Raw genomic sequence first — 14,803 nt, 5'->3', positions numbered from 1 at the left:
GAAATGTGTCATATATTTTAATATATTTGAATATTTGAATATTTTCTAGAGAGAAAAACTTTTTTAATACTTATTTTTTATTTCACTTCCCCATGTTCTCTGTTATTTTAAATTGTTTATTATTTTTTCCATTTTATATTTTCCAATCAGATAAGAGGTTTAACTTTAACCACTTAATCACTCATTAGAATAAAAAACATATGTATCCCAGCAACAAACTAACAACCAACAGATGTAGCACATTAGTGCGTCTTTCAGATTTAATATGTTGGGAGGAATTATCAAACATTTAAAACCTCCTCTCTGCGTGATGCCAGACAGCTCGGATCAAATCCTCTTTTCCTGTTTCCTCCACATCGTGAACAACACTGCTGTTGTTTTAACTTGTCCATTTTTCGGCATAAATATTTTGTAGCTCGGTTTTGAAAAACATTTTGTTTGTGAGTTAGTTTCTGGACATAACATCCCAAACCAGAACCATCTTGGACTTAAAAAAAAGTGTTTTGCGGTTTCGGATTAATCAAATCTATTTATTTTTCCACTGACCTTTTTTATGATTTTATTTGTTTTCATGCTTTCATTGCCCCTCGTTATTGTTGGAAACAAAAAAAGTGTTTTGCGTTCATTCACAGTATTTTTGCACATTTAAAATTACTTGATTATTAATTGAAATCATCTTTTTATTTCTACATGTAGAAAAGTAATTTAGCAAACAGTTTTCTTGATTATTTTTGTTCCCTATTTTAATTATATCTATATGCACATTTATCACGATCAATGTAATGTAAATGTGAAAACAGTGTGTAGTTGTGTAGTTTTTAAGTTAATCTACAAGTTGCTAAAAAACAAAACACATTCTCATGTGTTTTTTTATGACAAAGAACACACGTCCTGACCTGTGAAGAGCAGAAACATATCCACGTCCGCTCGCCTGTGATCGCTTACAGATTTCACCGTGAACTTGCAGCTAAATTCTGACTAATCACAGATCAAAGTGGCTTTACTGTGCAAATCTCCCTGATAAACATATGCTTCTAATTCCAGCTGATCCCTGTTTTCCCCTCTCACCCCCCTCCCGTGCTTTCAGGATCAAATCTAATGTTAATAAAAATATTTGTGCAGCTTACAGCCGGGGACGGACCGGTGATAATTCACAACATATGTGGATTATTAATGAAGTGGAGCAGGGAGGCGCAGACAAACATGGTGTATATTTATATCCAAAAGTGGTGGAGATAATTCTGCATTTCATTTTTTCCGATTCATATAAGGTCAAAAACATGAACAGTTGAAATGGTCTTTTGATGTTTTCTATTATCCCCCGCTGCCACACAGAAAAAAACTGAGGCAGTACAAAATCATTAATTGCACTAAATAATACATTTAATATTTCAAGATACCATCTCAGGGTACTTGTGTGTAAACAGTACAAAGGTAAAAACATTTCAGTCGTGTTTGGTCGTATTGCTTAAAGTTTACATGACACATATTCAATCAAAACAGAAGAAATAAAAACACTGAACATTTGTTTTCACACTTTAGTAAAAATGAAGGAGCTTTAAAGAGAATTTCCTGTCAGCTGTGGGATTGTGCACCTCTATCTCGACTGTGAGTTTCCCTCCTAAACACAAATGAGTAAACAAGTTCTGCAGGACGACGAGAAGGGAAAACTTTACAGTCGCAATCTTTTTGACAAATGTTGAATATCTCCTGTCACTGACGTCTCTGGTTTACAAAAACTGGTAAAGAGACACAGATCACAGGTAGAAAGTTTGGCAGCAGCATAATTGAATCTCCAAACGTGATCTTTAAACCCCTTAAACTGGTTGAAGCAGATCTGAACACTGATGTGTGTTTTTCTATTTCATCGACACAGTGTGTGTGAAGTGAAACAGGAAATACTGCTGCGGACATTTGTGGTATCCATAAAAAGTAACAAGCTCCTCCTCTGTAACTCTCAAATAAAACATGACTCGTTATCATGAAATCACTAAAACAGATTCACTCGAATGAGTCTGTGATGAAACATGTGATGATGAAAGCAAAAACACATGTTGTTGTATTTGTGACTTTAAATCCTCGAATGTTTCAGTTCTGAACGTGTTCGTCTCGGCTTCTTCTTTTCCTCTGTTCCCCTGACAACCGTTATGGAAAACATTGTCCTCGCTGCTGAAGACCAGCGAAGACAGACGTCTCTGGATTACACACATTTTCCTGTGCGTCTGTGTGGGAGTGTGTAGTTGTTCCTTGGCACGTGTCCGGTTCGTAGATTGTGTGCTGGTGTTAACCAAACAGCAACAACAGGACGATGCAGCCAGTATTCACAATTATTAAAGGCACTGTAAAAAAAGAAAGGGTTATCTATTCAACAGGATACCAGCTCTACTAACTTCACAAACTGTGATCTTAGACTAAATAGTATATTATTACTTCAGACAGATATTTCTGGAGTTATTAGAAAGTTGAAATACTCTATAATCAGTTTTTTCTCCTGTTTCAATACTGTGAATAATAGAAGTGTGTTATTATTTCAGGAATGATTCTTTCTTACGCTCTGGAGCGACTTCAGATTTCTTCCTTGTCGTCAGTGAGTCCTCCTCAAACAGTTCTATGATATATACTGTCACTCTTATGTTTGCGTGCTGGACGTTGTGTGTAAATCTTTTTAGAAAGAGTCTACGCTGCAGAGAGACGTTTAACAACCTTTGTGTTCATCCTACCTGGTTCATCTGCAGTTAACAATTCATGTTCATCAGAAATTGAAACAGAATTTGCTTGATTACTTTTCATGTGTGAGGCTCATACATAAATATAAATATATATCCTCTTACCTCTCATGACCGTCCGGACCGAGCGGATGAGGTTGAGGATCTGGGCTTTGACTCCTGGATCGTCCCCAAAACCTCCGACTCCCTGGTCCACACCCCAGCCGACTGAAGGAGGGAGAACAGAGAGGGAGCTTCAGTTCAAAAACACGACATGCACTTTTTATATACACGTGGATGGGAGGGGGCAGAGCATCAACACATGGAAGTATTATTGTGTTAATAGGTGTAATTGTACACATCAAGTATCCCCACCCCAGAAAACTAGAAGAGACAGAAGCAGGCAGGAGGTTTTAAATTTCACTTTAAGGTTAAAGAAATAATCTTATTCCACTACTTGTTGTTCTCTGATGAGTTTTCTTCCTTTAATCTGAGCTAGCTAACACAGCACAGTGAGCTAACACAGCACAGTGAGCTAACACAGCACAGTGAGCTAACGGTGCAGAGTTAGCTAGCTGCATTTATCGCGACGACAACGAGTGAATCTTGTTAAAACAAACAATGTTCGTCTTTTCCAACATGTCTGGACTTACTCCTGCTGAGGAACCTCTCTTCATGCAGCACAGCGATGGCGTTAACGCAGAGAATCGCGGTCTGGAGGAGAGAGTACAGGGTGAACGCCATGTTGGCACTTTCTTCTTCTTCTTCTTCTTCTTCTTCTTCTGCTCCCTGCACGCCCAGGGGCAGCCGCCGTAAACCAGCAGCAGATGTCGTGAAACCTGAGAATAAGCGTGCACTTCGAAGTGTTCTTCTGTCCTCAGAGACCTCTAGTTCCCAACAGAAGAGGGAAGTTCACTTTAAAACGATCGATGAGATTCATCATTGATTCTTTTAACGATCTTCTCGTGTCAGAAAGTTTACGTCCATGTTATTATTTGTACTTTCTGGAATCTCATCTTGTGCGTTCATGAAACTACTTCTGGTTTTCAAGTGCATTGAATCTTCGACACGTTTCTACTATTATCAACATTAAAAATGGAGAAATATTAGGATCATGAAACCACTTTCTTGTTATTGTATAGACTTTTAATTTACACATAAATAGTAGAGAAACTACAGGAACAGGTTTAAATACATCTGCATTAACAGTTTATTATAACATTTTTTTTCTCGCAGTAAATGACAACTTTATCCATTCAGTCATTTCGTTCTGTAAAGAAGACGAGGGCTAGTTCTCCTTTTTATTCACATCATCATCATCATCATCATCATCGTCGTGTCTCTTTCTTTTAACACTGTAATAAATAATATTTTCAAGGTCTGATACTGAAATAAATAAACAAACACGTAGACAGACATGACTGGTGACGGTTTAAACATGAAATCATTTACAGGCAGATCTACAACACTGAGAGACTTCGCTCCTTGTGGCCCAGACGTTCCTTTGGAGAGCAAATAAATACACAGAATGGGCCTTTAATCATCTGTTCAACGCCCCAAACACATTTTAAAAGCCAGTTTAGCAGCTGATGGTGGCGATTTAAAGCTCGACTCTGGGTGGAGATGACGTTGACGGTCAGAAAATTTGGGCGGATGTTCAAAAGTACCTTCAGGATGTCTTTGGGCAAAGGATGTTGTTTTAAAGTAAATTAAAAAAGTGAATAATACTGTAGTTATTTTTTTATACATTCAGAAATCACTCCCAAATACAAAAACTGTTTAAATATGCAAACCAGCCTGTATTAATACTGGTGGAGCAGCACCGTTACTCCCTGTGCTCTCATCCCTTTATTTTGTTCTTCTTCTGGCATCGTAAAGTTACGAACTCAAAGAACGAGCTTATTTAAATTAAATCTCCTTCGGTGATTATCGACCGTGTTGATAATCGCTTGTTTGTTTTTCGATCAATAAACACAACGGGACGTGATGAGGAGAAAACCCCTTTGGGATCTAATGTTGACAATAAATAAGTGTTGCTGTCTCTCTTTAGAGTCCACATTTCAACAACGACAATGACAACAGCAAAATAAAAACCTTGTGAAGTCCGTCCTCATCCACAGTCCGATGTGTGCACTGTACAACCTGGCCGGCAGCGGACAAAGTCACAGACGTAACACCCAGTCTTTAAAGTCTCATTTTTTAAGAACTTGGAAAAGTTCAGAGGTTCTTTTTTTTGAAGAAGAAGTAAAAGTTTATAACTGCCTTCCTGGTCGTCTTCAAAAGCCCTCAAAAAGTTCAAGGGGCAAAGAAAGGCCGTGGTTGCTTTGGTCCTGTTTGGGTAAAGCTTCGAGTTTGACTGCCGGAGCAGCGATGAGGAAAAATCGCGTCTCTCTCTTTCAGTTCAGTCAGTCCGGGGGAAATAAACTCGACAGAGTTTGCACACAGCAGCAAGAACTGGTCCATGTGAGCTCACAGAGTTTTTAAGTGCTAGGCTATTAACAGAGATGGGGCTGAAGAAGAAGACGAGTAATTCTTCTCCAAGATTAAGAAATGTACAAAGTCTGAGACCAGTTCCCCACGGAGGGGGATGGAAAATGGTGAATGGTCCCCGCTGTATTCTATATTTATATATTTACTTTGAGTCTTTTTACTTTTGGAACATTCCCAGAAATCCAAGCAGCTTCTTCGTCCTAGAAGAGTTTATGTAAAGACAATAAAGGAAATTAAAATCGAACATTAGTGTCATGCATTGTGTTTTTCAGAGGTCTAGTTTTCTCAAATCTAGGCTTAATGTGGTTTAATTAAAATAAGTAAATACTGATAAATAAAAATCTTACCTTTGTTTTAGCTACTTGTTGAGATGTGAGCTGATCTTTTCTTTTCTGATGATGTTTGCGTACGGAATCTGAAAGACAGAGAAAGAGGGAAAAGTTAGATGCATTCACATCCTGCAGATTTATTGATGGATCAACCTTGACACTAATCTGCACTCAGCCTTAAAATAATTTTGATATATTACAATTATATAAATTGAAAATAAAAATGAAAATCTCAAAACCACAATTTTAAGACACAAGTGAAACAGGAACAGGATAAAGATTTGAATGAAAATATAGGTAATATTGGTAAAATTCCAAAATATGCTGCAGAACCATTAATGTTGCATTAACTTGAATGTCAGAGTGAAACGTGTCTTTACTCTCAGACAGTTCCATCTGCTTTGTCTAGACCCATTTGTCAATTTTAGCGTGTGCACGTTTACAAATGAGTTAAAATGCACGTTCACTCCTGTGACTTTGTGGTTAAAAGAATGCAGCTCCCTCTTTTCTGTGTGTGCGTTTCGGTGTACGTTACTCGCAGGTTGTTTTGTTTTTTTTCAGCGATCGTGTGCACACAAGCGTGTACAGTTGTTGCATGTGTCAGAAAACAAAGACAAACACCGTCTGTCAGCTTGTCTGCCAGCTGCTCGGGTGATTGATGTGGACGGAAACAATCAGACGGCCGCAGAGGAACTTCTCACCCATGAAAGACAAACTAGATGATTGCCTCTGTCTTCTGAACAAATAAGCAACAGCACGAGTTGAGTCCTGCTGATGTCCTTGTTTCGTCTTCATTTAATCTCTCTATTAGAAGACATAGCTTCGGATTTCTTATTTAATGTATGCGTACAATCTACTTCCTCTATTCCCTGATTCATTTTTAATTTCTTCTTGTATTGTTTGAACTTGAAAACTGTATTTTATTCAGACAAGATTTATATTTCTTTTCAAAATCAGTTTTTAAATTATTTGTCATGTAAGTGCAGAGCATTGACGTTTATTTCCTGTCAGGGTTGAGCACTGATCGTGTCATTAGTCGTCGTACCATCTGTAACTGTTGGACCATCTCCTCTCTGTAGGCGAGCTCTCGTTTCATCTGGTCTTGAAAATTATCTGAAATTGGTGTAAAGCAAAATTATGATCAGCCGATAGAGTCATCATTTAAATAAGTGATCCAGTTAAAAGATGGACTGATATGTAAAAAAAAAAATAGACATATACTGAGGAGAAATGATGAAGGTAGGAAGTTGTGAAAATGTGAAAATGAAAAAGAAGTGACTTACGGAAGACAGGAAACGGCGTGGTGCCCTTCAGAGCGTGAAACTCCTGCTCCAGTCTCCTCCTGAAGTCGATCTGCTCCAGCAAAACCTTCTGAAGCTCTTCTGAACGAGAGAAGATCAAAGAGATGAAAATACTGAAATACACGCAGTCATCACAGCTTAGTCCTGGGTGTGTGTGTGTGTGTGTGTGTGTGTGTTTGTGTGTGTGTGTGTGTGTGTGTGTGTGTGTGTGTGTGTGTGTGTGCGTGTCCAGCAATGGAGAGGGAAGGTTTAAGAACCTGCGATTTTCAAATGAAAGAAATTTACCTTTCTCCATGTTCTCAACATCCTTCTTCAGTGGAACAGGAGAAGAAGCACCTTGGCTTTGATCACCTGAAAACACGAGGAGATTTAAACTGTGAGTTTTATTACACATTAAAGTCAGATGTAGTTACAGGATATTACAGCTTCGGAGTAAGATCCTCAGTGTATTTCATTTTTAGATCCTTTACAAGGCCATGAATATATTCTCGTTCTTTTTAATTCCATTTCTGCATAAACGCTCTTTGTGCTTCGAGTGAGAATGCTGTAATCCCTGCCCTGTCCTCTAGATGTCAGTATAAGCTTGTGCTAATGGAGACATTCACTGCGTCCTCTTGTTATCAGATAAACAAAAAAGCTTTTTATTTTAAAAAAAAAAAAAGGAGGAAAACAATAAAAGAATTCAGCGAATGAAATAAACACAAATGGATTTTAAAGCTCTGAAAGATGAAAGTCTGTGACGATGAGCAAAAGTTTAACTGGACGTTTCAACAATTTTTTTTTTTTCGTGGGTTATTATTGTTATAATGTGGACAAATGTATTTGTTCTCTGCATTAGCAACAACAACTGCATTATTACAGTTATACAGTATTTTGTATTGTATGTTCTGTGTTCACTGACTGAGGTGATATCACTTGTTGCTTGAAAACTTCAACATCTTCATCACATAGTTTTCAAATTGAAAAGTGTGTGTGTTGTTTTCTGTGTGTGTGTGTTTGTGCGGACGTCTGAATTGATATTGAACGTCTTAAATGAAGCAATCCAGTGCCCTCGATGTGTTTATCCTCCTCCAGTCATTTCACATCTTCGCTCGCTCCTTAAGCCTCCCTGTGCTTCTCTGTCTCTCTCTCATTTAGCGCAGAGAGAGAGAGAGAGCTCTCCTCGCCTCTCTCTCCTCCTCTCCTCTCTCCTTTCCTCCCCTCTCCTCTCTCTGTCTCATTTGACAAGCAAATTTGCAGACAGTGCCCGAGGATAACAACCTCGTTTGACAGTCAATTAACCGTGAATAGTCAAAGCCAAGGCGGTTTGCATTACATAAATGGAAAATTAGATTATTTTTTCTCCCTAGAAACAGAGGGAGAGTTTAAAGACAGTGGAGGGGGGGTGACGGCGGTGGTGGGACTCGGAGGAATCAGGCCTTCTAATCACGTAGAGCTTCCCACCGCCCAGGGAGACGTTTGGCAATCAGGGGAAAGGTGGTCTCATTTAATTTGTTTCGTGTAATTTTTCGAAATACATTATACATTATGCGCGGGGATCATTATGGTGTGTGTGTGTGTGTGTGTGTGTGTGTGTGTGTGTGTGTGTGTGTGTGTGTGTGTGTGTGTGCAGGGGTTGAGGGAGTGGGGGGTAGATATAAATGTTGGCACAGATGTCATAAAGCACTTTTAATGTCTTCCTGACAGATATAAAAAGGCAATAAGCTGTGATCTTTTTCCAACAGGAAAGGGGTTTTTTTGCGCTGAGGAAGGGGAAAAAAAGACAATTATGTCGGCAGCAATATGGGTCTAGAATGAAGATTGCCAGCACGGCTGCTTATCTCTGAGCTGATGTTTTCTTGTTGAACTATAACGGCCCCCCTAAGAGTAACAGCCTCGGCGACAGCGCTGCTAAAGAGAGCAGCTGTGGTGGAGCGGCGGCTGCAGCTTTCTGCTTTCATCTGTGTGTGTGTGTGTGTGTGTGTTTATATTACGGATGCTTTCACTCACCGTCTGATACGAGGAGGAGACTGAGGTTTTATCTCACTGCTTTAAATACTGAGTCTCATTTGTCTAATGAGAGGAACGTCGCTGTTTTTTATTATATGAATTCATTTTATTCATCTGCATTGAAGGAAATGCTCAGTGTATCTTTTGATGTCTTTATGTAACACACATTTTATTCATTTGTTTGAATTTGTTGTTGATATTATTTCACGACAATAAGTTATGAAAGATTTTAGCTCCGATTTGCAAACTTCCATTTGCAGTCACTTCTTCTGTTTTGATATGTTTTCATTTAATTTCACTGAACTCAGATTTAAATTACTTAAATCAACCTATAAATCCTAATAATTCTCCTTTGTTCATTTTAAATTTTGCTGTTGATTCTTTTGTTGTTTTTCCATCTATGTGCAGACACTTAAAAAAGAAATGAAATAATACCTGAGCTCTCCCTCCAGTAGTCCGGCGCTGACGTCTCGCTCTCTGGTGCAAAGAAACTATTCTGCTCTTTGTTTTCGTCTGAGAGAAAATGAGATAGAAAAGACAGGAGGAGAAATTCACTAAGGCCCATTGGCTGAGCTGGTTATCCGGACACATGGAGATAACCAAGAGTGGGCACTGTGTGTGTCGCCTTTGTGTGTACGCGTATATAGACCGCGTGTGTGTGTGTGTTTTGCGACGCCACAAAAACATACACAAAAGACATTTTCTTTACCAAAAGGGTCAGAGTGGGAGATGAGAGGAGCAAATGAAACGTCACAATGATATGAGCCTCGCAGGGACAGAGAAACCCTGTTTAACCACTCACTCAGACAATAAATGAAACAAAGATGCTATAATGCAACTGACTCTGACGTCCGATGAAACAGATAGTGTGTACGAAAGAAATTGCGTGATGCTATTTGATGAAACGGCGTAAAAACCCGTTCGAGCGTTTGGTAAAACTAAGACGTTGTGAAAACGACTGCAGGGTGAAAGAAGTCGTTTTTTTTGTAGTTTATATATAAAGTTTATTTTTACAAATGCTAAATGAAACAAATATGGTTTGTAAAAGATTTAAACTTTTAAACACTGAATTGCACAAATTAATTTTAATACATTTCAATCATGTTTTTCTCTTACATCTGGTGTATATAACTGTTCTTTAGACTTTTAAATCTTAACGTGAGAGACGTCAAAACATTTGAAAGCAACAGATTAAAATGTTCATGCTCACCAGAAATGCTGGAGTTGTCTTTGGTTGCATACGCAGGAAGTCCTTCGTCTCTGTTTTTGTGGATCTGGAAATCACAGAGAGTCCGTCAGCATTTCCTACCTACTCATTTTATTGTACAATTACAACACAGACCATTTAAAATTTTTATTCATCACATGATGAACGTAATCTAAAAGACGTTTGATCAGCAAATGATAGAATTCAGTTGTAATGATCTAAACTGCAGTGTCTGGTTTAAACCCTTTATTTCTCCCTCTGCACCTACGATCACTCAGATGTATTTGCAGTATGTTCCTCAGTGAACGATTTAACTTGCACCAGTTAAAAATGCTCATAACTCAGTGTGTCTGTCGCTCCCTCCTCCTCCTCCTCCTCCTCCTCCTCCTCCTCCTCTACCTCAAAGGCCTGGTTAATGTGGGAGTCGACAGGTTAAAGATTAGAGTTGCCCTAACAGGCTGGGGTGACAGAGGGAGAACAAACACGCCATGGACATTAAACAAGCCACGCCTGGGCCTATTAGCCGGGATCAGAGTGGGGTGACTGTTTCAATTTCTACAGGGAGGAACCAGCCTATCAATCTGCTTATGCAGATCACATCACTGCCTGACTGCAGCACCATTTAAATAATAATTAGCTAAAGTGGCCTGGGGGGATATTTACGTTTTTGTAAGCGGGGTCCTCTCGGTGAGGTGGGTTGGAGCCGGAGAGTGGCAGGCTGGCTGGAGGGGACGCAGGCAGGCTGGGGGACTCCTGCTGGATGGGGTCCGAGGAGGAGGGAGGGGAGGCACTGGGGTACACGACGCCACTCCCTCGCTCCTTCCCCCTCTCCTCTCCGGCAGTGTCGCTCAGCACGGGAAGATACAGGTTGGTTTGAGTCTGTGGTGGCTTTCTCGTGAAACTCCCTTCCTCCTCCTCCTCGTCCTGCTTCGACGACTCAACATCCACCTCCCCCTCCTCCTCACTGTCCCCTACATCTGCCTCGCCATCGCCCCCGCTTTCACTTCCGTAACTACAGCTGCTGGTGGGCGATAGCCGCTGGTGGCGCTCTGACCCGGCAACCACAGCCCCAAAGTCCTCATCCGTCGCCCCGGTGACTCCTCCTCCATTGCTGTGAAGTTTGGCAATGCTCTCTGCATCTTTGATGACAGGGCGGAAGGCAGAGCCGTAGCTCGGCTTCCTGCTTTGGAGGGTCGGGGTGTCGAGAAGTTTGAGCCAGCCCTCTGATGTCACAGGGCGAAGGTCAGAGGTTACCGTTGTGCAGTCTGGGTCAAACAGCCCCGTTCTTGTTGTGGCGGTCCCGCTGCCAGAGGCCATGGTTGCACCGATGCCATTTCCACTGCCAGCTACAGCTCCGGGCTCACTGGGATCTGAGAGATCCAGAAAGGCCTGTCTGAGAGAAGGGTTGTCTGCTAAGGAGGAGAGGGCACTGGGCTGAGGCTGGAGATAGGTGGGGACAGGGATTCCTCCGGCTGCTCTCGGAGGCCAGAACATGCAGAAAGGAGGATAAAAAGTGTCTTTGCGGCCAGGCCATAAAAGACCAGACAACCCTGCTGCTTTCTGCCCGGCTGAAACATCACTGTCCTCTTTTTTCTGCTGGCAGAGGCCAAATGCTGGGAAGGGGTAAGGTGAGGGGAAGAGTGACGTGGGAGGGAACTTCTGCAGCATGCCGAAGCTTTTGCTGGGGACGGGGATGACAGGGTAGCTACGCTGTGTCTTACGAGGAGACAGACTGTCTCCATCTAGATCATCCTCGTCTTCGAAGCGGCCTCTTTTCTGACCCAGGTCGGGTCCCATCATGTGAGGCCCCACCGAACCGGGGAGAGTCTTCATAGACCCCATGGAGGAACAATGGGCTGAGGAGGGAAGTGCTCTCTTCCGGCTGCCTCCATTGAACATGGCTTTAACGTCTTCCCACGCGTAGACTAACTCATCAAGTGGATGTTTGTCAGAGAGTTTAAGGTGTCGTCGCCAGGAGTTGAAGTTGGCAGCATCGGGTTGGGTGTACTTAGCCTCTGGTGTGCGGTGGGAATGGAAAATGAACTTATTTGGGGAGAAGTACATGTTGCAGAAGGAGCACTTGATGCATTTGGCCCTGGAGCTGTTGTAGCGTGCCGGGATGAAGTTGCCACGGCAACCCCAGGCGCATTCGTGTGACACGTCGAAGGCGAAGTTGTCAGGCAGTTTCGGCGGTGCGTTCTCTCCCAGGAAGGACTTGCACAGGCGCTCGGCTTCACGCTTGGTTATCATGCCACAGCGGCGTGACGAGATGGGCATGGCACCAGCCCGACGGAGGATCTCAAGCTGAACCGGCGTGCACTGGACGCAGGTGATGCCCAGCGCCACGCGACGATTATGAATCTCATTGTAGCTGTAGTTTTTGAGGAGCGTGTTGGAAATCTGCGCCAGGCAGAGTCTCTCGTTGTTATCGATGACCAGTGACACGATGGGAACGCCGTACAGGATGACCTGGCCGACCTGGTTGGGCTTGAGGGGCGACGAGGAAGAGGAGGGCGAGGACGAGGATGAGGAGTGATGGTGAGCAGGTCTGGGTGGAGTCAGGGGTTCCTGCTGGTAGGCGCCTGTTGAGCTTGTCATGATGATGTCATTAGAGCTCGAAAGATGCGCTTTGTCCATACTTGGAGAAAAACTGTGGGACGACCTGAGAAAGAAAGAGAATAAACAATTATTCATGCTGTTAAAATGCCACAAATAACATAGTTACACGTTTACACAAGGCTCTGTATTCAACATAAAGAGAAAAGCTGATAAATCTGTTTGTGCTTATTCCACCGAACACAATTACTCAGATATATGTTTCTCATTAGTTGAACAAATGTGTATATTAAAATATATTATTATTTTAAACTGCATGCATTTAAACTGAATCTATTGAATTCTCAATTAACAGCCAGGCACCACACCTTTTTCTATTTTCTAAATGTATCATTTGACTCAAGTGTGCCATCTGAACTACTCTTAAAAAATGTGTTAGTATTTTTTTTTAAATAGTTGTGACATTGTTTTTCAATATTAAATACCAGTTTAATTAAGGCTCTATTAAGGCTCTATTAACAGAAAATGCAAATGCTATTTTTTTTATGTCACGTTTCTGTATTTATTCTTGTGTGCATTTTCAAAATGTCACATCTTGCAGTACAGTTTCTGTAGGATTTTATACTAATAGAAATATTACTGATGGTGTTTGCCTGCCTTCAAAAATAAAAAAGAGAAGACAACACACAGAAGCAGATTAAATAGAAGGTAGAATATATTGTGAAAAGATGTGTTTTTAATTGTAGCCTAATTTATTATTTCAACAAATTCCCCTGTAATTTTTTTTGTGCAATACAAAACATAATTCTTTTAATTGTATTGTTTACATCTGCTCAGTGAATAAAGATTTAAAATTCTATTTATGTAGACTAAATTTCAGAAAGTCAGATTTTACCAATAACACAGCTAAACTCTGTTTGTTCCTCACATCTGTGTTATATTTATGATAGAGTTAAAAGAGGGAAATTACTGTCGGGTTTTCCCCCAAGGAAATGTTTGTTTCAACAAATAAACTAAATTTACTATCAATTATTCACCCATTATATTCAACGAAGCAGTTCTGTAATAATACGGAATAACAAGGCGTTGATTTGAAACGGCCCACAAAATGAAACCGATCGAAAAAAAGGGATTTTTAAATTAACTTGGAACAATTCATTCCAGTGGACTCATCTGGTTTAATTGTGTGAGCTGAACAACGTCAATAACGCATTTAGACAAATCAAGAGCTTATAGAGAAACAACAGATCTGAGTAAACTGTGGAGACGAAGTGTTGAAAGAGGCTGTTTGATATTTTAGAAATGTTCTTTAGAGCGAGTTCAAGTCAACCAGAGGAACTACAGGCCTGCGTCCATCAGGCATCATGAATACCTCCACATTAATAAACGCTCTGTGCGGCTAGAGACTGAAACGAACCAATAATAATATTAATAATAATATTCATATTAATGATAACACCACATTAGAACAGCAGCAGCCTCATTTTAAGGTAGAGATAGAAATGTGATAAAACGCTATTCACCAACATCTTTACGTTGACACGCGCTCATTTAAAAACATTTTCCTCAACTTGAGCTGAAACACTTCTTACCTGTGAATCCGGGGAATAATCCCAAACACGTCGAAACGGTGGAAAACACACACAGAACGCAAAGTGAAGCCCGTCACGAGAGGAGTCCACTGATCCTGCACACTTTTAACAAACTCATGTTTATGACGTGAACGAGCCGGTTTTCTCTCGGTTATATCCGGTAAAACGTGGAGTCGGAACCGATCGAGCAGCGCGTGAGGTGTGAGTAAACTGCGACTGCTCGAGCCGGCTTTATTCTCTTTTCAGAGGCAGCACGCGCAGTCCTAATCTCTCTCTCTCTCCCTGTGTGTGTCTCTCCCTGTCTCTCCCTCTCTCTCTCTCCCTCTCTCTCTCTCTCTCTCTCTCTCTCTCTCATTTGATTGGCGTGTGGCGCGAGCTCAGCCCACCATTCACGGAACACACACACACGAACACACACACACTTTATTTGTCGTCTCGCTGGAGCTGCCACTCAAACGCTGCAAAAGTCAAAGTGACGGGCACGAGCCTGGACTTCTGCACCCCCACCCCCCAAAAAAAACGTTTACATTGACTAAAATATTTTTTTACGTGACTTAATTAATTATTTGTTTGAATGAATTAGACAGTGAACATGCACCAACCACCAGCCAGTCGCCTGCACCCCCACCTCACC

General features: G+C 41.1%; 2 protein-coding genes across 4 annotated transcripts in view; both read right to left on the bottom strand.

The window, feature by feature from the left end:
* Positions 1–1,361: 1,361 nt before the first annotated feature.
* On the bottom strand, positions 1,362–3,522 carry ier3ip1 (immediate early response 3 interacting protein 1). The gene is made up of 3 exons (XM_020081551.2): positions 3,359–3,522; positions 2,832–2,933; positions 1,362–2,339 (listed from the first exon to the last, which is right to left on the bottom strand). The coding sequence occupies exons 1-3, from the start codon at positions 3,447–3,449 to the stop codon at positions 2,284–2,286; spliced, it is 249 nt and encodes an 82-aa protein (XP_019937110.1). The 5' UTR covers positions 3,450–3,522; the 3' UTR covers positions 1,362–2,283.
* Positions 3,523–3,829: 307 nt separating this feature from the next.
* skor2 (SKI family transcriptional corepressor 2) overlaps positions 3,830–14,803 on the bottom strand; it is an 87,122-nt gene continuing 76,148 nt past the window's right edge. For 2 of the 3 annotated variants that reach the window (XM_069514047.1, XM_069514048.1), the window contains 8 exons: positions 10,685–12,683; positions 10,025–10,088; positions 9,250–9,327; positions 7,111–7,176; positions 6,808–6,906; positions 6,570–6,637; positions 5,543–5,610; positions 3,830–5,395 (listed from right to left, as the gene is read on the bottom strand). In XM_069514047.1, the coding sequence (XP_069370148.1) occupies positions 5,554–5,610; positions 6,570–6,637; positions 6,808–6,906; positions 7,111–7,176; positions 9,250–9,327; positions 10,025–10,088; positions 10,685–12,658 (2,406 nt within the window). In that variant the 5' untranslated portion in view covers positions 12,659–12,683 and the 3' untranslated portion in view covers positions 3,830–5,395; positions 5,543–5,553. Of the gene's footprint in view, positions 5,396–5,542; positions 5,611–6,569; positions 6,638–6,807; positions 6,907–7,110; positions 7,177–9,249; positions 9,328–10,024; positions 10,089–10,684; positions 12,684–14,169; positions 14,437–14,803 lie in introns of those variants that run through there. The other variant, XM_020081505.2, reaches the window with a different exon arrangement.

This window comes from Paralichthys olivaceus, chromosome 18, assembly GCF_024713975.1.
Source record: "Paralichthys olivaceus isolate ysfri-2021 chromosome 18, ASM2471397v2, whole genome shotgun sequence".
NCBI lineage: Eukaryota > Metazoa > Chordata > Actinopteri > Pleuronectiformes > Paralichthyidae > Paralichthys > Paralichthys olivaceus.
The sequence above is the reverse complement of the archived record's forward strand: the minus strand, read 5'-3'. Positions and strand labels throughout refer to the sequence as shown.

What these genes read in the sequence shown, in the direction of transcription:
- ier3ip1 (XM_020081551.2), bottom strand. Translation starts at nt 3,449, where the DNA reads ATGGCGTTCACCCTGTACTCTCTCCTCCAGACCGCGATTCTCTGCGTT. An exon ending in AGAGAGGTTCCTCAGCAGGA is followed by an intron (nt 2,934 to 3,358) that starts GTAAGTCCAGAC and finishes TCCCTCCTTCAG; the next exon opens with TCGGCTGGGGTGTGGACCAG. An exon ending in GGTCCGGACGGTCATGAGAG is followed by an intron (nt 2,340 to 2,831) that starts GTAAGAGGATAT and finishes CTTTTTTTACAG; the next exon opens with TGCCTTTAATAATTGTGAAT.